The sequence below is a fragment of the Ascidia mentula genome, chromosome 3 (assembly GCF_947561715.1).
Source record: "Ascidia mentula chromosome 3, kaAscMent1.1, whole genome shotgun sequence".
Classification (NCBI taxonomy): domain Eukaryota; kingdom Metazoa; phylum Chordata; class Ascidiacea; order Phlebobranchia; family Ascidiidae; genus Ascidia; species Ascidia mentula.
The window spans coordinates 11,174,157-11,198,026 of NC_138568.1; the positions used below are offsets into that span (position 1 = coordinate 11,174,157).

The 23,870-nt window shown below is 36.2% G+C and overlaps 5 protein-coding genes across 6 annotated transcripts; 2 read left to right on the forward strand and 3 right to left on the reverse strand.

Moving 5' to 3' along the window:
• The first annotated feature begins 1,814 nt into the window (after positions 1 to 1,814).
• LOC145894516 (uncharacterized) lies at positions 1,815 to 5,794 on the forward strand. The gene is made up of 3 exons (XM_082983134.1): positions 1,815 to 3,309; positions 4,308 to 4,408; positions 4,492 to 5,794. The coding sequence occupies exons 1-3, from the start codon at positions 3,174 to 3,176 to the stop codon at positions 4,732 to 4,734; spliced, it is 480 nt and encodes a 159-aa protein (XP_082839260.1). The 5' UTR covers positions 1,815 to 3,173; the 3' UTR covers positions 4,735 to 5,794.
• Positions 5,795 to 5,885: 91 nt separating this feature from the next.
• Positions 5,886 to 11,696, reverse strand: LOC145894489 (dual specificity tyrosine-phosphorylation-regulated kinase 4-like). Of its 2 annotated transcripts, none has more exons than XM_082983099.1 (12): positions 10,755 to 11,696; positions 9,498 to 9,644; positions 9,299 to 9,341; positions 8,702 to 8,931; positions 8,235 to 8,413; positions 7,940 to 8,094; positions 7,750 to 7,884; positions 7,426 to 7,555; positions 7,273 to 7,366; positions 6,784 to 7,029; positions 6,602 to 6,719; positions 5,886 to 6,537 (listed from the first exon to the last, which is right to left on the reverse strand). In XM_082983099.1, exons 1-12 carry the CDS (start codon positions 11,152 to 11,154, stop codon positions 6,441 to 6,443), a joined length of 1,974 nt encoding a protein of 657 aa, XP_082839225.1. In that variant the 5' UTR covers positions 11,155 to 11,696; the 3' UTR covers positions 5,886 to 6,440. The 2 variants fall into 2 exon arrangements, with proteins under 2 accessions (XP_082839225.1, XP_082839224.1); XM_082983098.1 differs by having other exon boundaries at positions 9,474 to 9,644.
• Positions 11,697 to 12,725: 1,029 nt separating this feature from the next.
• LOC145894103 (tektin-1-like) lies at positions 12,726 to 16,158 on the forward strand. The gene is made up of 9 exons (XM_082982563.1): positions 12,726 to 12,761; positions 13,150 to 13,363; positions 14,007 to 14,172; positions 14,241 to 14,369; positions 14,718 to 14,861; positions 14,965 to 15,187; positions 15,249 to 15,416; positions 15,490 to 15,600; positions 15,727 to 16,158. The coding sequence occupies exons 2-9, from the start codon at positions 13,174 to 13,176 to the stop codon at positions 15,802 to 15,804; spliced, it is 1,209 nt and encodes a 402-aa protein (XP_082838689.1). The 5' UTR covers positions 12,726 to 12,761; positions 13,150 to 13,173; the 3' UTR covers positions 15,805 to 16,158.
• Positions 16,159 to 16,276: 118 nt separating this feature from the next.
• LOC145894102 (uncharacterized) lies at positions 16,277 to 19,422 on the reverse strand. Its single transcript, XM_082982561.1, has 7 exons — positions 19,207 to 19,422; positions 18,978 to 19,104; positions 18,467 to 18,777; positions 18,135 to 18,258; positions 17,699 to 17,988; positions 17,331 to 17,463; positions 16,277 to 17,082 (listed from the first exon to the last, which is right to left on the reverse strand). Exons 1-7 carry the CDS (start codon positions 19,394 to 19,396, stop codon positions 16,740 to 16,742), a joined length of 1,518 nt encoding a protein of 505 aa, XP_082838687.1. The 5' UTR covers positions 19,397 to 19,422; the 3' UTR covers positions 16,277 to 16,739.
• A 2,336-nt stretch (positions 19,423 to 21,758) lies between these two features.
• On the reverse strand, positions 21,759 to 23,692 carry LOC145895601 (uncharacterized). The gene is made up of 6 exons (XM_082984404.1): positions 23,503 to 23,692; positions 23,292 to 23,418; positions 22,969 to 23,128; positions 22,713 to 22,890; positions 22,238 to 22,370; positions 21,759 to 22,011 (listed from the first exon to the last, which is right to left on the reverse strand). The coding sequence occupies exons 1-6, from the start codon at positions 23,690 to 23,692 to the stop codon at positions 21,759 to 21,761; spliced, it is 1,041 nt and encodes a 346-aa protein (XP_082840530.1).
• Between the last annotated feature and the right edge of the window lie 178 nt (positions 23,693 to 23,870).

Here is a 23,870-nt window from a genome sequence, read left to right on the forward strand (position 1 = left end):
CCCGTCGGGAAAATATGCCTGCTGTCACTCTTTCAGTAGATAAATTAAATACTCGGGGCAAGAAAGAATTCTTTTAACAGAACATCAAGACAGAAACAACCTTATCTTGAATATACTTGCAATACAGCATACTTGAATTGTGGCAGGAACAACTAAAATCACCGAGTTGCCCAAAATATAATTACAGTGCACGCGTTAAACGTTACTCGTTTATCTGCTTTATAATAAACATACGCACTACGAAGGTAAATGTGCTTAACTACACGCTAAAGTGTTTGTTCACATAACATACAGCCACACCCCCTACTGCTCCGCACAAGTTTTATCACACAAGCAAAAGCATCACCATTAGCAGCAAGATCGTTGAAAACGGTCTAATCGAATCGACTTGCCAAGCGGTCGGCTACTAGAGTAATCGAAAAGAAACACTTTACATTAGTGTAGGAGAGTACCCGTTCTCTTATATAACACATCATAGCTGTCTAAAATGTTTGTGACAATCGGCATTTTCAAAATTTGGCCTTAACAAGACGATTGTCGCAAACAAACGGCGGCACATTGTTTTCAAAACAGTAACATACTGGATGATTTTGTTATTTTTTTCAAATATCAAGAACTGAACAAACGTACTATTGTAACTATGGTTTACTTCGAAGAACATTCTAACTTTTAATTTCTTCAACTCCCTACAGATAAACTCATAACACACGCCCACGGAGTCTCAGGTTCAAAAGCCACCAGTCTATGTACACAACGTTACTGTCTTACAATAAATTTAGCGGATATATGCATTATTTATCAACTGCTCCAAACATAGGAAGATGGTCTATGGCTGTTGCATATATGATAACAAAGTATTGCCTATGGTTATTTCCTGTCGTACCAACAATACGTTTCTATACCTTTTTCAGTTCGTCTCAATAAATGATCAACTGCCAACTTTAAACAAAGTTATTTTTGTCGGCGAACCAACGTGTACATTCATGGGAAAAATAAATCATTTGAACAATCGTGCTAGTTAAATATCAAGCAATGGTCTGCGCAGTTTGTCCGCTCAAGGCAACGCTGTGGCTGTATGGCTGTATGTGTGTGTGCGCGCACGCGGCTCTGCCATTCAAGCGAATCATGCTCTCACGTGCGACACGCAAGGGTAGTTACTAGAACGGCGGAGCGAAAAACGAAACTTGCAGAGGAATTGGATCGAACTACAAGGTTGTGCTGATGAAAGGGTGAACTTCGGTTAGTTGCGATTTGTTAAAAGTTGGAGGTATGCCTTTGACGTTACCTAGGTATCAAAATGTTTGTTAAATTGGTTGTAGTAGTATTCTCTTTTTTCGATAAAATGTAGAAAAACTGCGTAAAGAGGAGACTTAAATTTTGTACAGGCATTGACATCATACAAAACATTTGTAACTCATTTTTCTTGTTTTTCGTTTATCTTGTTTTATGTGTTGTTTTGCTCTTTGTTTGTACTTTAAATCCACTTTCATACGTATTGCCGGCGGCTATGAAATGCCGGCTGTATATTAGCTTTTTGACCTCAAGCAATTTAACTGCCGTTAATTTTCACACCAGACACATCGAGATAGGTGACTTGAGAACATAGTGTGTTATGTTTTGGATTTACTCTGCCAGATACTACTGTCGCTATTCAGCATACGAGCGTAAAACACGATCAAGGAAGTGCTGAACAGGGTAAACACTGGTCTATTGTATGGCTAACGAATACTAGGTTAGTTTGCATGGAACAAGTCTGGGTGCGAGTTCGTTTGTTTATACAGCAAGTGGGTTTAGTGCCCACTATTTATAGAGAAAATCAGTTGTGGTACTTAGTTGTAGGTTAGCAAACCTAGCAAAGTAGTGGATAGTCGATTTGTTTAATGAAATAAAGTAAGGTTTGTTGGTTTACAGCTGTAATGATTCGTTTGAATGTCGTCTGGTGGGTTTTCACTTGTTTGTCAGCAAGACTTCAGTTTAGTTGGGTTCTCCTCCACCTACAGCAAGAATATGGCATTCTGTATTTGCCTTGGTAGAAAGATGTCTTTTAAGTAAAAAGTTTCTAAAGGATCATGAAAAATATTTCGAAAATTTTGTTAATTGTCGAGCGGAATTCTTTTTCAATTTGAAAATCTGTTTTGTGACTTTTTAGCGTTTGTAAGAGTTGAGGAAATGCTTTTGTTAAAACACTAACTTATTGCTTTGCAATAGTTCTCTAACTTACTGAGGTCACGGCACACTTAACTTGGTGTTGAATGTGTGATGAGTTCACCCTCAGGTTTTTGTCCACACCTTTTGGTTCCAAACGTGGTTTGTGCTTTGTTAGTGTTATGTAGGAAAAAGCCGATCACAGCAATAATTGCCGTAACATACATGCGCTCATGTATGATATTGTGTTATCATATTTACAACTTTTCACCACAAATGCCGAAAGGTGTTTAGGTTATTTATTGAATCCTTCGCCGCAAACCTTGTTGTCCGTTTCCTAGGCATTACTCACTGCTTGAGTAACCCTTCGCTACACTAAGTTGCTTCGATCTTAGAGACTGCAAGCACAATAAAAAAAACTACAATGTCAATAAATAGGAAATATTTTAAAGTGATTATCAGATAATAAGTTCGCAAGTGTCACTGAAAATCTTTAGTACCGCTTATTATGTTTTGTGTACGTCGAAGGGTCAATTAATCCCACAATTTGGGTTTTGCGGCTTCCGACTTGTTATACTAAGTCCAAAAAGAATGTAACTAGCTTTTAGCATGCCAAATGTTGCCGACCGCTAAAATTAGAACAAATGTCATTGATAAACACTGAAGGATAGTGGTCTTCCAAGCCTAACTGGAAACGCTTGTAAACAGCAGTGTTGATTGTTTGTCACATGGCATGACTTCCTAGGTTTTGTGCGTAGTTCAACTAGAAATGCGCTTTCAAAGGAAACTTGCTGTACTTCTAATGGCTTAATAGTGACGTTCTACCATAAGCAGTATTTTGAAAAAGTGTGAATCTAGTAAGTTTGGTAAATAAATTCCAAACATTTTGGCATTTCACATCTCATTCGGGTAAAGAGTCATGTTAAACATAAAAACTTAATCGACTTTTCTGCTTGCAGAGAAACCAAAAAACGTTAATTGCAATTTAAAAGGGTGGTGCTCTTTGCGTTTATTAACGCTTATGCATCATGGCTCGAGTTCACTTGAAGTGTCCACGTCCTTTGGTAAACTTTGTTCGTAATTTGGATGGGATTAGAAAGCAAGTGCCAGTTGTTTTTGACGTCATGGTAGCCATGTTGATTCTGTGTACCCTTCTTTTAGTGGGTAAGTATGTTGCAAATATATTGTTTAGTATTTTGGTATTTAGCATTGATTATACTGTTGTCTTGTAACATAAACAAAACTTGTTCCAACAGCAATTCTATGCCGATAAGTCAAGTGCCAATTTTTGGTTTATGACGTAATACCCCATCGTTTAACTGACTGTTCAGAAGAACATGTAGTTGAATTTAAGAAATGTTTGGTAAATTTTTTCAGTTATGTTCTCCCATACTCAATAAAATGTTTTCACTTCATGAAATCCACCTAACCAGCAACACTTCTTTCGCGTGACACAAGTATATACCTTTCATTCAATTTTAAATGTTACTGTGTCCACGCTTCTAGTTTTCGAATACATCTTCTTTTAGAAAAATAATCAAGTTTGCAGTATGTCATTCACGAAAATGTTTTAAACTGCTGTTAATTTTTGTGCAATATTTGTTCAGCCTGATGGTCTAATACTATTTAGGGGAGATGTCAAAGGTAGCAAAACTGTAGTGAGGTATGTGGTTAGGAAATTGCTTTGAAATCAATTGTAGCAAAACAAGTATGTGCATGATGAACGTGGGTAGGCGGTAACATTTACGACTGTTTCTGAGCCCATGAGCAAACATTTCGATGTAAAACTCCGTGAGTGATTAAAATCGTGTCGGTCGTTTTTGCCATTGTCAAAAAACGAGTGCAACGCAAGTTTTTCGGACAAAAACCTATCGTACATTTGCACAACACACAACAAAAAAACATTAGCAATAGTTTCACTCAATTCAATTGGAAAATGCTCATAAAATTTTAGTTTATTGGTTTAAACAGAATTTACTGCCCTTAAAAAAAGAGAAACCATGAAACACAGCAATTCGATTGCAAAAAATTATGTTTAAAAGAACGTTAGTGTAAGACACAAACGCAAACAAAAACAATTCTTTAAATTAGTCTATACGCACACCGAAACTTAACGTCCTATTTCATTTTCTTTAATGTACATTTTTTATTTCTTGTTGTAGATATTATTTGGTTGGGCCAGGTTCACACCCGCGAGCTTCAGGATTTGGAAGTATTGCACGCTAAAGACCTCCAGAGATTTAGAAAGCAATACGACTCACAAGTGAGATACCTTGTTTAACATGATCACATGATGGCCGAACAGCGACCGAAATTTTGCATTTAGTCAGTACCTTATTTCTCTAGATGCATGATATAGACACACAACACCGTAAACTGGGAAGCGACCTGGAGTCTGCGCATGCGCAGGAGGTTGACCGCCTTAAGCTCGATCACCACCAGGAACTTGAAAAGAAGATATCCAGTATACAGGATGAGTTAAACGGACTTTTGTCATTGTCCAAAACTTACTGGGAGAAACACGCCGACCAACATCATGTAGCCATTGAGTTCCAGGCACCTAAGATTGTGGATAAAGACGACACGTAACGAAAGCTTGCCTTTTTGGAACACTATTTGAAGACAAGTTGCAAAAGTTGTTGTTGTGTTAATGGTGGTGACATGACTGCTCAAAACCTATCATAACATTGCAAAAACTACTAGTTTTTTTCACGAGATTCAACACTGTACAACAAATGATTGCAAGACGGTTGCTATGCTTAGTATATTGTAGCTTTAGAACTATTTTTCCGTGGTTTAACATGCGCTATTCATCTCATATACAACGTACTGAGAAAATAATTTGCTGCACATTTTAAGATAAAAGTTTGCTGTGTTTTTTTAATTTGATGGCGCTTGTTTTTGTACATTTTAGTTGTAGTTTTTTATCTGTTGATTCAATTTTAATTTAAAAAAAACGTAGTTATTTCTTTTTCATTTTTGACCGAATATTGTCTGCTACCTTAGCCCGAATCACTGCTGTGCAAATAAAAAACATACCTTCAGGTTCGAATGCAGTGGTGTAAACTAATATTGGTTTTAACATTTAATCAATCAGCCTTTTTCTGTCATTGACTTTTCGTATACATTATCCAGTCGCATTTTTCAGTGTGGTTTGTTAGCACTGTTGACCGCATATTGTTCTAGTGGAGTAAGTGTCGCTGGCGGAAATTGCCACTACAGTTGCTGATCAGAGCTCTTCTGGCAAAACGACTTCAGTAATGCATAAGAGTCAATTTCACGGTTTAATGAGCACTGAAGCTTTATGATGTTATGCATTTTTAGTCAACTATTTATTTGGAGTGTCGTGAACAATAAGATAAAAAAAATCAGAACAAAATTTAATATTTAACAAATATTCGCATTCAATGGTTCTTTAAGTTTGCCAGACTGCAGTACTTCACTGAACATTGTCTTTCTACCAGTCTCCCATTTTTGGGGAAAGGAAGTTTTTTGTTTGTGATAAACCAGCAGACTTCAATCTGAAACGTTCTGTGTTTAATTATTAACTTACTCGCATTCATTTTCGTTTACGTTAAACCTCTCCTTCCTCACTCGCAATATTGTTAGTTGCTGAATAAAGGCTTTGGCATCGGTGAATTGATGTAGACGCCAAATCTGTTTTGTTTTATTATTTAATTGACACGTTGGGCCTGCTGAAAACGTTCATTTTGAAATCCGTAATCACAAATCTCGTGGAATTTCGTGGCATTTGTGGTAGCATGATTATGGATAAGAATATGGACCACAAAACTTAAACATTCGATTAAATGTTAGCGGATGATCGAAAGAGACATCATTCATTGTTTCGGTGGCAAGTGTGTGTTTTTGAAATGGGAAAAATTGTTTTATTGCAAATTTTATTTGATTTTTCGAAAGCGACCTTCACGTAATATAAGGAAAACAGAAGAGGAAGCACATATGCCCTAAGAAGTTCCTAGTGCCAAAAATCTTTTCAAAACCCATGAACTGAATCAGCACATGATACGTTCCATTTCCCAACAGTGCAAATTCAATGACGTCCATATTACTTCCAATAAGCAATATCATAATCTACAAGTTAAACTTCAAAGAGAAAGGTAACATGTATAAGCTTACTAAAATTGTATATTGCACAACTTTCATGTTGTTGGTACTGGGATTTAAACTAGATTAAAAAACATCGGGATTCCGCCCACATTCCTGCAATTGTCCGTTTCTGGCGAATCTGTAGGTCGGAACCATCTCACTGCCATGTCTGGCTACATATTTGTTCGTTAGCGGCCCGGTTCTTGTCGTTTGGTCTTGAATCTCCCTGTGATAAACGGGTGACGCAATGCTTGATCTGACGTCATCCGCTTTTGATAATCAAGTCTAAAAAAGTTGTTTCTTTGATGCAAACCTTAAAATAATTTACATACATTTGGAAAATTCTTACAGGAAGCATTTTTCTATGAAGTCATAAAGGACGCGAGGCATTCCCTTCAACACACCCGACAAACTTTTTCGGTATGGAGTTCTCTTGAACCCGTTCTCGCACACGTAGCATACAGCCTCTGCAGGGCAATAATGTAGCAGGATTCAAACACTATAGAATTTATCAAAATTTTCTACATTTACTTTGGTATGTACGAATTCTTGGCGACTCCTCGACCATGTAAGGTGGAACAAGCCCCATCACTTCCATTATGGAAGCTAGCTGGTCGGTTGTGGATTCCCCGTAGAAAGGGACTTTGTCCATGTACAATTTGGCCAATATAACGCCCAAGCTCCACATGTCAGCTGTTGTATCATAATCCAAGTCCAAAATCACTTCTGGGGAGCGATAATGGCGGGTTTGAAAATAACGGCCAGGACACGGAAATTCTGCAAAAGATTATCAGAGAACGTTTTTTGTGAAGGTCAAGCGATTCAACGTGGGTAATTTTTATTAAATTGATTCCTGGCAATCGATTAGACCCTGATTTTAAACTAAAACAGCATCACACTAAAACCTATAAATAGCTTACACGAAACATTATTAAAACTAACAACTGGTTTCAATGTATATCTATTTAATGCAATTTTTTCAGTTCAGAATTTTCTTTCATCGTAAAACGTTACTCATACTTTTCGAATTTGGAACACACGCCAAGTTGAAGTCGGCTACTTTGACGTATACTGGGCAGGACAAGTTACATCCTCTTGCAAACATAATGTTGTCCTGTAACACCAAAGGTTAAAAAATAATTCAGGAAGCTAATGCGATGTTTTTTTACTTACTGGCTTAAGGTCTCCATGGATAATATTTTTCTTGTGAAGTAGAGCAAGGCTTTTCAAAATATCTCTTGCATACTTTTGCAGAATGTTTAGATCTTTTATCGCACCTTCTATCTCTTCGTCCAGAACATTTCTGAACAAAAAGTGTTCTTTACAGCACTATAGCACTTTTGGGCATCAATATAATAAACTACAGCTACGACTGACGTAAATGTACCAATACAAATACCTCCAATAAACTACCTAGAAAAGAAATTCCGCGTGAGAAAAATTGTGTAAATACAAAACCATACGTACGGTTTGAAGAAAAAACGGTTTTGTGCTCACCCTAACAATTCGAATACAATGCAAAGGTGATTGCGAAAGAAAAAACTTCGGAGGATTTTGGAATATCGTTCGGGTGCTTTCGTTTCCCGCATCACGTGACGCGTTATATCCAATTCCTTTTTGAAATATTTTTCCCTGCGGAGAAACAAACATTGAACGTCTTGCAGCCTCTAAAGCAAGAACAAGTTACACTGAGCTGTCGTTGTGCATTATCTTTACTGCCACCATGCGGTGTGGATGACTAGGAGGTAAGGCCATATCTTCAGCGAGGACAGCGGCCCCAAACGACCCAGCACCTAACTTGTGCACAATTTTGTAACGATATTCGATGTGATCTCCCTTTACCTGTTTAACAATTGATGATCACCAAAAATATTCTTAGAATAGTTTCCAGTGTTAACGAATTAACCAGTTTTACAAATGTTTGTTTAAAAGTCCACTACTCAAATAGATTTTCTCGAAAAATTCATTTCATCGAATCTTACTATAATATATCGACCCTCGTGGTTATCATCGCTGGCATAATCAAAGCCGTAATTCCACGAATTTGACTTGTTATATCGGGTCTTGTTAGCTTCGGCACCAACAAACCAAATGCGGGGATAGTGACCCAACTCACTTATTTCCCACCATGGCAAAATTCCAGTGAACTTCGCTTTAGCTTCTGCAAAAAGCAACAGTCAAAAGTTTAGTGTTGATGATTTCTGTTGAAATTATCTGTGATACGAAAAACAACATGTAGTATAAAGAAGTAGAAAATGTTGGTCGACAGCTTACATTATATTGTACTTAAAGTAAGTCATAATACGCAATATATTTACTCATAATAAACCTAACAAAAGCCGCCCAACGACACCTAACATAATTTTCTACCCCTCGTCAATGGAAATTATCTGCCGCGTAATAAGTTATAGTTATGTAATAACGTGTCATTAAAGCGGTGGCAAATTACCGGTTGGCGTCAGGTGGCCCAAAAGATCAGCCTCGTTATCTTCCAATTCGATGAGGTATCGCCGACGAAATTCGTCATCAAGTGTAATGTTGGAATACAAATTACTGACGTCAGTCTTTTTATTATGACGTTTTTCATCATCTTTATCATCTCGGAAGTTCTCTTGATCAGATTCGAGTTGTTTGGGACTCGGTAATTTTGTTCCTTCGGATTCGTTTAAGTCCACAATTCTGAAAAGTTTAATTTGTATACTTGAATTAAAATCATTGTTTTGGTGTGAAGCTAAATCCAAATATGCAATTATTACATTGTTCTCTAAGCATGCGTTTGGGGCATTTCTAACATAAAACATTGATAACTGTAGCTAAGTTAAACAGTTTATGCACATTTATCCCAAAAGTTGTCATGCTGAACTTACAACAGCATTTAACAAAGCCGCAGAAAGCGTTCGGTTTCGTTTGTCTGACGTAACTCAGCCTGGGGGCTCGCAACGCTTCAATGCCTTTATCTGATTGACGTGTGGACATTGATTACCCTTATTTTGTGGCTGATTTATAAACTAAGCGGTCAGTTAAAACGTTGTTTTCGTTTTCTTACCCCATTTCTTCGAAGTCGACTTCCTCCGCGTTTTCCTCCTCCACTAAAATAACAAATGCAAACAAAGGTAAACGCGCGACGCCACATTAGTGATTTTATAGCTAAATGCATATATTTAGTTGTTGTGTATTAAACGCGACCACAAACGGTTTATGTTGTGGTCACAGTCACCAACCGACAAGCTTAACTTCTTTATCACCATCTTCTTCATCATCTTCTTCATCATCATCATCTTCTGCTTCATTTTCTGCTTCGCCTTGATTTTCTTCATCTGCTGATTCTTTGACCGGAGTTTCTTCAATTTGTTTATTGTTCATAGAAGATAGGTCAATTACAACCAATGGCCCTGTAAACGCAAGGTGATGTAAGTTTAAGACAGTTCATGGCTGGTGTAATTTGGATGATGATAAAAGTAGCTTTAAACCAACACTTACCTTCGTGTTAATTCGTACTCAATATTTTACATTTTTTGTGGGCTTCCAAATGTGCGTCTCATATTTGTTGACATCATTCTTATTAGCGTTATTTGTTTTAGACAGGGCACGTGTAAAACCACAGTGGTGTTTTTGTCACCGCAAACCAATTAAAAATTTGTTTGCTTATAAACAGATGATATTTATCGTTATCGATAAGTTACCAGGTTTTGCGCAAACCAAACACTCATTCTTTTGACTGTTTGAACAAAACTTTAGTTGATAAAGGAACTTTGTTCTTAGTGCGTAGCATTTAACAGGAGAATCATTCATCAGCCTTGCGTGTGTCGACTTCGTTGTGAAGTTCTAATCCGATTAGTAACCACATTTGTAAGAGGGTGTGTGAAGAACTCAGTTTTCCACGATTGTTGTATATTCTCCATTTTTCTCAAATTTGTTATCCTCATACGGTATAGGTCGCTCATTCTTACATAAATAGGAAATCAGGTCCTTTTAAAGAGGTCTTTTATATCTACGCGGTTTCCGTATAATGGTTTTTGTTGTGTTGTGAATACGTGTAACCGGATCGGAAGAACATTTGAGATTTCATATATCCTGTGGTCAGCAGGCTAATGGGACGGAGTGCGATACAGTATATATTGATCTAAATAGCATGTCGATACTGATCGAAAGTGGATAATTTGCGGTGTAGGTTTGATTAAATCGCTTTTGGTTCGATACCACATGTTATTCAGAGCAATTTGTAATTCATTTTCAAGTTATGATTCATGATTAATAAAATCCCACTAAAACTCTTTTGCCTTGCTCTCCAGAAAGTAAAGATCGCATATTGATAAGTTAAAAAGATAAGGATGACTTTTCAAACAGTTAAACTTTGCTTTACGCTTATGATTTTAATCGCGGAGAAAATTACTCGTTAAATTATTTTGAACCAATTGTATATTGTCACAAAACATTAGTGAGGTTAACAAGGGTAAACAAACTATATAGTTGGTCTACGCATCAATGTCCACATTTCTTACCTGTCGCCGTTTCCTCTTCATAATCTCTTTCTTCCAACCAATTTCTTCCATATGTATTTTGTTCGTTGTTAACGTTTTCAGCCATTTTTGCGCCAATATTTTTCCCAGAATTGCCCTTCCAGTGTTTATCAATTTCATTCGTTTTTCTGTTGTGCAACAACTCCCTGCCGTTCATCAGCTTTGGTCGTTGATACGCGACCATCCTTTCTTTCGAAGGTTTAAAAATCATTGGTGTTTGCCTTTCGACGCCACAGTTAGGGAGGAAGAGGTAACCAAGGATCACAGTTATAGTTGCCATTGCAGCAAACATGTAACGGAGCTTGAGTTTCGATCTGTGCATGCCAAGAAAAATGCCGCCCAAAAAGCTCGCTGCGGCCACTATAAAAACTAAGCATGTCATTTTCTTGCTGTCGCAAAATATCGGAATTGTATTCACGGTTGCACTGCCAATGATTGCAGAAGAAAACTAGCCCTGGATTTCTATAGTCCTTGATGTTTGACCGGAATGCCTGTATAAGTTTCCTTCCTCAGACAAAAGCTTTAGGTTCAGAATGTCAAGACAAACTCCAGTATGTTGTGCGCGGTCACCTTATGAGAAAAAGGCAGCAATTGCTGAGCGTCATATGCCAACAGCACTCCGATAACCTGAGCTGTGTATTACCTGGCGTAACACAACGGACCTGGCAATTCTGTCCAATTAAAGTAAAGAGGAGATCACAGTGCGTGGGTTTATAACGACTTCGGTTATTATGAGGGATACATGTTGCATGAACAATAAACCTTGGACTACTGAACTGGACGAGTAATTGTCGCAATTGGTGGTCATAAAATCAATTTATAACCAAAAGCATCCCGAAGAAGAAAACTCCACCAAGCACATGACGTCTTGCAACATCTTTCATACAAACGGCGATGTGTATCCTGTTTGCAAGAAAACCCTAAATTTCTGTAAATGATAACTTTATTGCAAATATTGCTGATGATCTCTTTAATAGTGAAAACTGCGCGTAAACTACATGCGATCAAGTTCACTTTACTTGATAGTGACACAACATTCACTAAAACTCGGGCTTCTCACTGTTGGACTAACATAGTTAGGAATGATAACAGTAAATTTGTGAAGTGCAACATTGCTCTTTTCCTCTCATGGACTGGTAATTAACAAAAGACACTGAATCATAAAAACAAAACAGCATAAAATACAGTCGTTTGGGCAAGTATATAAACTCTGCATCACCTCATTTCGAAAATGTCAGACAAACCGTGATAGAATTCGCTGTCGGTCGGGCACGATCGTAAGTCAACGCCCCATTCCCAAACAATTAAATGTAAACAGTGCAGCCCTAAGCGTATAGTTTGATTCGGCTGACGACGCAACAAAGCAGAAATACGTTTATCCATTTCGAAAGATTAATTCCCCTACTTTACGATAGGCACAAAAAACCTTGATTACACGTTCTTTTATTCCAAACCAGCTAAAATATTTACCCACACAGAACTTTGCTGTCCAAAAGAAAACAATTTGTAGCGTGGGCGATGCACGTGTTTGTAATTTGTTTGTTCCTCGAGGCGTCGCATGTTTTCAAGTAAAGAAATCAACAAACGAAATGTTATTATGAAAAAAAAATTGTGATTAGTGTAGCGTAGCGTAATTCTGGAATAATTATTTCTATGGAATAATTTCTATGGAAGAAAGTACGAAACAACACCATTAATAATCTAACCATTTTACAGATAATATAAATCTATAATTAAGCTCTACATCAAAATAATTACCTAGAGATTACTTTTCACAACGTTAAAGACTACTTTTAAATACATTGTGCTAAATCGATTTAAACATTTTTATTTGAAACAGATTCCTTTAAAGTTGTTAGGAAGCAGTTGCATGGCAACAATGGGCGTCTTCTGCTTGTTGTAAGAATGTGAGCCACTGTGCGTCTGTTCACTCGGTTCTTGACATTTGACACCCAATAAAAGAAAGGAGGAGCCCAGAACATTTTCTAGGTTGCTCCTTATTGTTTATTTTATTTAAACCTGGTTTAAAGGAGTTAAATTTCGATGATTGGTAACCCGTTCTGTCTTCCACATTGTTTTCTTCTAAAATTCTGTGGAAATGTGGATGTACAACAGAACGTTAGAATGTTTAAATATTAATTGCCCCATTTTCGATTTATTGTTTTAGTATTGTTAGATGATAATTGCTGCAAAAACTTGCACATGTCAATTGTATATATTTTGCACCATAACTTTTTGGTAATTTTCAATGTTTTGGTCAGAATTTTTTTGCTTAGTTTAGTAGGATAGCATGGGCAATGTTTTTGTTCATTACATGTTTGTTTGTAGTGCATATATGGAAAATGATTTATAACTCTTAAAATGTGAATTTTTGCAGAGTTTATTGGTGTTTATTTTCAAAATGGCAAAACTAGTGCAGGCACCTCCCAAGTTTACACCACCAGAGTGGCATACCTCTAATTTCATAAAATATGATAACGCTGAAGATCAGAGGTCTCGTTCTGAAAGATTGATTGATGAGAGCAGTCGACTCATTGATGAAGTTGAGAAAACAACAAGAAGAAGCCAAAGGGATGTTAACAAGAAGATAGGTATAGTTAAGTTTACTTAAAATATGTATTTATGTATTAAACGTTTGCTAAGACAAGGATACTCGTCTTGCTCAACATTCATCACCAGCTGAGAAAGTTTTTGAAAATACTTCTGATGGTTTATTTATTGTAGTATGTGCCAGTATAGTTGCTTTGTATTGTAAAAATCATTTTTGTAAGAAAAGCAACTATATAAATGCAATTTACAATAATTTTTTTGTACAAATGAATTGTGTGGTAATCATAAATCTATAAAAGTCAAGTCCAAATCTAATGCAAAAAAATGTTAAAAAAGACAACATTGGAAATGCTGTAGATCAGTAGTTCTCATGTTGGAATTCAGTGACTCATAAGGATTTTGGGAATGACTAAGACAATCCTTATCATTAAAATTACCCATAGTTTGTGCTTTTTCTGTTTTCCCATATTTGTTGTTTAGTAATTTGCAAATAAATTTGGTTTCTGATCTTTTCCACCTATCACAATCATTATTGAAATTAAAGACATGTACAACTTATTTGGTCACTTACTGATAATTGTTGCTGTAACTGGTTGATAAACTACTTCGATAAAAAGTAATCTAACCAATATTATGTATAAAAGTAGTTTTTTGTTTTCAACGAAAATATATATATAAATTTAGCACAAAGATTGGAAGATATTAACTTTTGGAAGTCTGAACTTGAGTTAAAGCTTGCAGAACTCACTACAGAAAATGATACTTTACTAAACTACAAAGCTCGTGTGGAAAAGGCATTGGCTGCTTGTGATGAGCCACTTGACATATCTCAACAATGCCTTTTACACAGGTTAGTACAATAACTATAGTAATTTCCTACATACTAATAATGTATACTTTATATTGTTTTGTATGTAGGGAGGATAGAGTTTCGATTGACTTGGTACATGACAATGTTGAAAAAGAATTGTTAAAAGAGTCGGAAGTTGTCCAAGGGGTAATTGCTTTACTGAAGCGCACTCATGAGCAAGCAGTTGAACAAATAAGGTCAAATCATTTACCTGTAATATTGTGTTATGTTTACATAGTTTGTTATTTTAAGCAGTAAAAATTTATCAACCTGCATTTATACAAAGACTGACAATCGAGGTTTTTAGGGATAATATTGGAATAAGGTAATAAGCTTGAAAAAAATTTCTTTTCAATCAGATTATTTTTGAGCCAACAACTGCCACTTCACAGGTGAACAATGAACCTGAGAAATAAATGCCATGTTCATTAATAAAGCCACAGAGATTGTTTATCTAGGCACCTATGGTTTTATATACATGCCAGTAATATGCAGAACAGATCATAATAACCTTTTGTTTGAGGGATTTGTCTGGTATTTTTTAGGCTTAACAGATCGGCTAAATATTATTTGGAAAAAGATTTAAAGGACAAGGCAAGTGCTCAAGGCATTGATACATTTTGCTCTGAGTTGCATAACAACAGTGCAGGAATTGGTTTCAAACCCAACGTTGTAAGGATTGAATCCAAGTAAGTTAACAGAAAAAAGTAATTTGACTTTAACTTCTCTTTTCCTAATCAACACTACTTGTTTGTTAACTGCCTTTAATACAAACTCTTTTATTTTTTTAAGTTTGGTCACACCCCAAGAATGGGCAACTTTTAGCAATGCCAACCTTCAGAAGGCTGAAAGGGAACGAAATAACTCTGTAGCTCTGCGTGCTTCAATTGATGGAATTTTGAAGCAGACTGCTGATGATATGAAGACGCAGTGTAATGCTGTCAATCTTTCATTTAAGGAGAGAGTAACAGAAACAAAGAAGGCAAAAGATAAATTGGAGCAACATCTGGACAAGGTTTAACAAAATCAAATTCTTTGCTGGAATTGGAGGAAATATTAACACTTGTTTGTCATAGGTTTTGCAAGAAATAAGCACAATGGAGAAGAATATTATTGAGCTGCAAAAAGCCATCGAAGATAAAAATGGACCAATGATGGTGTCACAGAGTCGATTGGATGAACGTACACATAGACCCAATGTTGAACTCTGCAGGGATCCAGTTCAGTATAGACTCATTGACGAGGTACAAAAACTGTTCAAAAAAGTATGGATTTATCGATATGGCACAAAAACTGTTTCTTTTTTCTGAAATAAAGGTGAATGAGATACAACTGAGTATCAATCAGCTGGTTAACACTCTTGCCCAGGCTGAGGCAGAATTGAAAGGGCTTATTCGCAATCAACTGCTTCTTGAGGAAGACATACAGGTATATAAATGGATGGTAACTATATCTACAAACATTTTGCTTAGTTGTCCAATAGCTCCGGTTATTGCTGGAAAATGCATCATTAGCGTTAAGTAATCCCATTTTATATTTACCTGAACATTGCAGGTCAAGTCCAACTCACTGTACATAGATGAAGTGCAGTGCATGCGCATCCGTGAGGCCATTTCCATCAACTATTTTTGAACACTTTGAGTTGTGTTGTTGTAATGTGATTGTTTGCCGTAATGTTCCCGCCATTGAAACTAAATTATTTAGCGCAAATTTAACGACCTGATTGGTTAGTTTTTGTTTTGTACATTGTCACCATTTTCGAAGGTCATAAAAAACAGCAATGTATTTTTCTTCACCACAATTAGTTCTGCGCAGACTTCATTGCCTTTCATGCACTTTAGACTGTATGAGATTTTCACACCCTGGCGCTTGTCTGCCCATGAAATGCACTTTTATGGAAATTTTAGTAAGATTGACCTGTAAATCTATTTTATCAGTCTGCCCCCTTTATAATGAACAGGACACAAGTTTCCATCCTATCAATGTTTCTTTCAAGAGGGTGGAAACTTAGCTCTTGAATCCTTACGTACAATATACCAAGAAAATTGACTTGTGTGGAATATATTTACTGGAGCAAGTTTGTCTTGTGGTGCAACCAATCTTTTGATCACTATAAACATTTTAATCACAAACCATGCACAAAACACAGACACAACTAAAAAATATAGTCATCATCTGAAACAAATTAATGTAGTTTGAACAAATGATCTTTCTTTTTGCTGCCAACAGAGATATGATTTTTTACACAACATTTTAATATCATAAGAGTAAAGAAATATTCATGTGCTGCTTGCGCAACATTATGAAAAAAATGAATCCATGTAAATAGTTGATAATTCAAACTAAACACACCAACGACCTAATGTCATTTGTTGTAAAAAAAGTTTTCACAGAAATGTAACCAATACATAAATCGCAATAACCTGCTTGCAATGAAAATTAAAGTGGTATAGATTTTTTTCAGGGTAATAAACTACTCAAAAAATGTAGGACATGCATGACTTTGGTAGGGTGTATTTGGCTATTAGTCTTCGACTATCATGAATCTGCTTTTGGCCCAGTGGTTTTTACAAATGTTGACATACTGCCTGTAAAATTATTGATGCAATGGTGAAAAAAACAAGATAAATGTTTCCTTTGCGGTTGTTGGCTCCACATGTGGTTGATTTCACCGTTGTACTGGTCGTTACTGCTCCAACCTTCGTACTGGTCATTACTGCTCCAACCTTCGTACTGGTCATTACTGCTCCAACCTTCGTACTGGTTGTTACTGCTCCAACCAATGTACTGGTTGTTACTGTTTTAACCGTTGTACTGGTTGATACAGGTTTAACTGTTGTACTGGTCTTTATTTGTTCTATTGTCTGTTCGTTGCACAAATTGCTTTGACAGCAGATAGATGAGCAGTTTCTGAGATATACAAAATAGAACCATAAAAGCAAGCCGAATGAGTCAAAAAGAACAAGCAAAACACTGGACATGAGTTTGTTAAAAAAAACATTAATTATTTTTGTAAATAAAAGGCTTGTTTCAGTGTCCCCAAAAATTCCCAGTAATATTTACCCTGGAGAAGTAACCCTCCATTTCCATTTAAATTTTCTCAACTTTACGTTTACAGCATTTTACTTTACAACTGTACTCATGAATATTGCACTTACAGAATTGAATATCCTAATCCATTAACAACAGATTCAATTCTGGGGTCAGCGCTGATCATTAAAGCAGCAATTTCACTGCAGTTCCTGCTTTCACACAATGCTCTTGAAACACATAATCCCGCATCCACATTACCTTGATGAAAAACACAGTTAATTTGGGAACTTAACGTTCACTAAAATATCTAATAAGATTTTGTTGTTTAACAAATGAAAATATGCAATATCAGCAATTTTCTATCATGATTTACTATTTTAACTGTTTTTTGACATCCAAATAATTAATAAACATGAATGTTGACTCATGGTCAATATTAGAATTCGGTGTCCCTATTTGAATTGGTAAAAAATTGAAATTGTGAAATACTCGCTTGGAAATGTGCTGGCAACAATAACATGTCCTCTGGCTCTGATGCAGTAGTTGTCATTTCCAGTACACTGGCTCACATTCCACTGACGACTTAAATCAGTGTTTCTTAGGAGTTCAATGTCAACCTCATAACCCCTGTTACATGCTAAGCCATTAGGAAGATTGTTGGTTGGTGTTGTTGGCTGAGTTATCCCTCTAGTGGGAGAAATGATGTTGGTTGTTGTGGTAGTTTGAACTGATGTTAGATCTTCGTTACACAAATTTTCTCGACAGCAGGTGAAGTTGCATTGCCTACACAACAAACAATGTGCTCTAAGAAACAATGCTCTTTGTTTCCTTTTATCAACTATTGTGTGGGCACATGACTGATCATGCTTTGTTCAATTTAATTTATACAAACTTTTGGGCAAAGCAGAAGTCTTGTTGTTTATTCTTACTGTATTTTATCAGGAACTGATCGGGATATTCCCACTTTTGGTGTGCTGATTGCATCAAGGATGTAATTGCAGTTTGTAGCTTGGCAAACTTCGTCACTCGCACACTTTCCGACAATAACAGTCGCTGTAGAAAAAACGGCATAGTAACAGCAAACCTGGTAATTGTGTGATGCAAAGATTATTAACTAACAAGAATAACAATTTCACTTTTTTCAACTAAAACTATTAAATGCAAAAATATCCAATCCCCCGTTTAAAGGTGTTTTTTTGCTGGTAAACATACATATACAAATAAATCAATCTATGGGTGTATCCACGGGTTTAAAACATACCGTTGTGATAGCCGTCAATGAGTACATTTCCTTTGAAAGTTACGCACTTTCTATCCGCCCCTGTGCAATCGGTGGCGTTCCATTGAACTAAATCGATTTCGCTAGATTGAATGTCGAATCCTTGAAAGCATTGTACGCCGTTGGGTGGCGCTACAGTGGTAGTTGTTGTCGTTGGTTCCCGGGTATTGAAACCAGACTCTGTGGATATGACTGGAGGAGATCCTGGAGTGTACAAGAACCCATTGGTTGCTTGCACTGTCGTCAGATTGTAGTTACACAAATTTTCTTGACAACAGCCAAACGTACATTGCCTGCACAACATTTTCTTTTAAATTGTAAAATTTTTTAATATTCCACATTTGCGTGATGGACATGTAACAAAATAACATCGATTAATGTTTTTTTAATTGCACGTATGTGACTGGCGTCAGATTTTGACGTTATTTCGGCATTTTAACATACAATTATTGTAGCAATATTGTCGCTATAATCACTAGATATTCAAACTTACAGAAAGAAGGAGGGTAAAGCAAGAATGGATGCAATCTCCGGATTGGACGGAAACAAATCGATCTGTGCATTACAAGAATCTGGTCGACAGGTAGTTTCGTTACTGCAACGACCGGCACTCATTTGCACTACAAAAGATAATACAATTGAAAATAAATAATTATCCGAATAGACATGTCTCAACAAAATATCGCGAGATTGTGGGAATATATTCAAAATCTGTTTCTTACATGCGGAATTGAAGAGCGTAGCCACACTTGTCGAGAAAAGACAATAGGGTGTCGATGCAGCACATTGTACGTTTTGCCAGGTGCTTCTGGTATCAAAACTCGACTTTATTTCAAATCCAACTCTGCATTGTACGCCTAATACAATGGTAACCCAGCAGTTCAGCACTGCGGTGAGAAACAAAGTCTTCATTTTTTTTCTAAGATATTTTACACCTAAACCTTTTAAAATATAGAAAATAATGTATAGAAAAGAACAACTCAATGAGTGGTGATAAACTTAAATGTAATACATGCCGATAAAAGCACAAACACGAAAAACCTTAAACAACGTGTAGGCCTACCTACACACCCAATTTCCGATATTAAAATCTGTCTCGAGAGCAACGACATTTATCTCCTATTTCAGGTGTTCCCAAATTTTATGTCGCTTTTTGACATTGTTTAGGCGTAGAAAGCTTACTTCTATATCATTTCTACTATGTCTGAATTTTGAAAGAAGCTACACGAGTTTTACTTCCTTTTGGGAAGCTGTTGTTGCAGCTGTGGCAATGATAAACGAAGCAGCGTTCAAAGATTTCGAGATTGTTACCTTACGACTTCATAAAAGTTGAGAACTACTGTTATCTATGCTAGGCCAGTGTTTCTCTTTAAAAGGATCTTTAAATATTTTTGAATACTTTTATCAAAATCCGACACAAAAAAACATTCAACAAAACGTCCGGAAAAAATGTTTTGTTAAAGTTTGGTAGTGACAACATCAGATTGAACTGTGTGTGACATTTTATGCAAGAAACTTTTTAGTATTAACCTAAGTTCAAATCTGCGCCTGGAACAATATGCTAAAAAGTGTCGGAGATTTGAAATAATACATTTTGTTTCTTGCGATATGTCATACATTTATTTCAAAATACTGAGTATGAGGCGTTGCGGATCTATTTTTCAAAAATGGTTAGGTTTGGGCTGCATAACTGGTCAGCATGGCACAAATCGGACAGGGATTAATCAGATATGGTAAGCCTAAGTTACATGCCATATAAATTTACAATTACCTTGTATATTTAATATATTTTGGAGTTCGTTATGTGTATTGCAGCTTTTATGTGTGTGTTATGATATACTGTCAATGTTATGATAATAAACTAACACAGGTAGTAATTCAATGCTGTTTACAAACAAACTTGGGTTGAATAATTCTGTGGATCCTGTGGTATTAAACAATGACGTCATAAATGTGGCGGCAATCGGGAGTATGGCATGGGTTGTCTGTCGCACAAGTTCCAAGAGGAAACGTTACTATTCATTGAATTACTTTCATGATATTTAATCGCAACAGTGTCCAAACTATACTGTTGCGTCATCGAATGTCTTCTGGCATAATATTGCAATGAAAGTTGTGATTTATACGTAATGTAATTTTGCACTTTGAGGTACACAATTGAGCGTAAATCTGAGAATAAAGAGACCGGCCCATACTATTGTTAACATTGTCATGTTTCGCATGATGATGGAGCTACACCAACCGACCAATTCAAACTGACCATGACATAAGTTGTTGCCCAAACGTTTTTTCGTACATGAAACATGACAATGTTAACAATAGTATAAATCAGTCTCTGTATTCTCAAAATTTTGAGCAAATCCGGTAATAGTGTTCCTGAGTGTAAACTAATTCCAACTATTATACTTCACTTACTTACTTGATTTGTTGCTGGTTTAGCCAATGCCGCTATCTTTCAGGATCATAGAGTTTGCCCTTTAAACCTATATAGGCCTAAGCATGCAAAGTTCATTGCCGTATTGCTGGCATGCACTTGACCGCATAAAATTGTCATACCTGGCATTACTACCATTTAAATTCACGCAAAAAAAGACCTGGAAAAAGTTTTAACAATCTGTCCTATTTGCTGCAAATATGACATTTCCATGCTATGGACGTGGCAATTAAAGTGATGTATGAAAATATACGCGATCTATACTGCAACGTACAACGGATCAAAAAGGACAAATGTACCATATTTAATATGACGAGGTAGTGACGCAAAAGGCCAAAATAAATTAAACACTTAAATTATAGCTTAACATAAATGAAGAAATGAAATGTTTGCAATCTACTTTTAACTAGAAATGATAACCAACGTAGTTTGGCCAATTGTCTTCAAAAGTGATTCTTTTCGGTATTAGCAGAGTAAATGAGTGAAATTTTACTCGAACAAGATTTGTTGTCATACCAAATGGCGTATTATATGCAGCTTGCATGCAAAAATATTCATGAGAACGAAGCAAACACCATTACCTGACGTGAGTGATGTGATTATAAGTACAAACAGAAAAGCAAGGGTACATTATGTAATACCCGTATGAGACAAGTTAAAGATAAATTTAGTTTTAAATGCAATTTGAACAGCCACATACTTATCCGTAAACATAATTAAGGTCAGTCTGTAAAAAATCTAGAAAATACTGTCGAAATCTCTGACTACAAGCAAATCATGTTTTAAAGTAACGCTAAATTTCAAAAATGATCGACGCTATGCTGTTTATCCTAGCTGTCGTTACAAACGCTGGCATAATGCTTTCAAAATGAATGATGCAATGATGCAAACCATAAAATAAAAGCTGAATCCTTTAAGGTTCTTCGCCCTACTCGTGGTTGATGGCGTGGATGTAACTGTGTTTTCAGTTGGATAAACTGCATCAACTGTACCAACGGTGCCAGCTTCACCAGCTTCACCAGCTTCACCGGCTTCACCAGCTAATTTCGGTTGGTTGCACAAATTGTTTTGGCAGCATGTTGTTGAACAATTTCTAAATAACATAAAATACAAGTAATTAGTAGGCATTTGTGAAAAAATAGTCATAATTATTATTTGAAAACAATTTTGTAATTACATTTTTTGTGTATTTATTGTGCTTAAATAATTAAATTTTCGTTTAAATGTCAATGTTTTTACTCGCCGCAACATGTTTCATTTTAACTTTCACAAATATTTTGCTTTCAACCTTACAGCTAAACTTAAATCATTGCCCTTACAGAATTGAATATCCAAGTCCATTAACAACAGATTGAATTTTGGGGTCAGCGCTGATCATTAAAGCAGCGATTTCACTGCAATTCCTGCTTTCGCACAACGCACTTGAAACACATAATCCCGCAAACACATTACCTTTGCAGATAAAAGAAGTAAAAATTACACCTGAATATTTAAGTTTATTTAAGTAAAAGTTTGTTGTTTATCACGTGACATTAAAAATGGCGGCAAATTTCTTTCATACCAGTTAATTTTACTATTTTTTTACAAACTCAACGATCTTGGGTGCAAAATAAGTGGAGTTGACATTTGAAGGGAAAAGCCAAAGCAAAGATGCGGTTAATCATGTTAAGTACGTTTACTTAACATGATTAACAGCATCTTAGCTTTGGCTTTTTTCTTTAACGATCTTCATTTGCAAACAATGATAAAATAGTCTATATTTATTTAAGTTTATTGCATTTATGAAGTACTTGCTTGGAAACAAGCTGGCAACAACAACATGTCCTCTGGCGCTGATGCAGTAGTTATCGTTTCCAGTACACTGGCTCACACTCCACTGACGTTTTAAACCGCTGTTTTTTAGGAGTTCAATGTCAACCTCATAACCCCTGTTACACGTTAAGCCATTAGGAAGATTGTTTGTTGTTTCTGTTGCTTCTTTTCTTGCAGTTGTTGTTGTTGTTGTTGTTGTTGCTGTGGTTGTTGTTGTTGCAGTCGTTGTTGTTGTTGCCGTTGTTGGCTGAGTTATCTTGTTAGATGTAGTGATTCTTGTTGCTGTGGTAGTTTGCATCGCCGTGGTTGTCCGGTTGTACAAGAACCCATTGTTAGCTTGTACTGTCGTCAGATTGTAGTTACACAAATTTTTTTGACAACAGCCGAACGTACATTGCCTGCAAAACAATACATTCCCTGATATATTGCACCTTTGTGCACCCAGTATTTACCGAAAAGTAACAAGTAGATGTTTCCATATTGCATCTAAATTTGCGCTGATATGATGTTTAGTCACAAATGTTACATAATTAGCGGATTTGTGTAGATAGGCAAACTCACACAAAGGTTAAAGGTAAGGAAAGAATGGAACGAGTCTTATCATTGGACGGAATCAATTCAATCAGTGCATTACAAGAATCTGGTCGACAAGTAGTTTCGTTGCTGCAACGACCGGCACTCAGTTGTACTGGAATAAAACATAATTTTTACCAAATTGAAATATTTCACCAAAATATCGTCAGATTCTCGGATGCTTTTTACTGTCACTCACTTTTGGCGCTCATGAAGGTTGTCGCACTTGTCGAGAAAAGGCAATGGGGTATCGATGCAGCACATTGTACGTTTTGCCAGGTGCTTGTGGAATCAAAACTCGACTTTATTTGATATCCAACTCTGCATTGTACGCTTAAAACATTGGTAACCCAGCAGCTCAGCACTGCGGTGATTAACAAAATCTTCATCGAGTTATTTTACACCTATAAGCTTTGAAAAAGAAAAAAGAAAGTTGATGTGGAGACGGGCGATAAACTAAAGGTAGAACACACCAAAACAAAGGTCCATTAAAGCAAAATAAAAGATAACAACCTAAAGACGTCTACAAACATGCAAACCTAACTAAAAATAGTAAACAAAACCAAC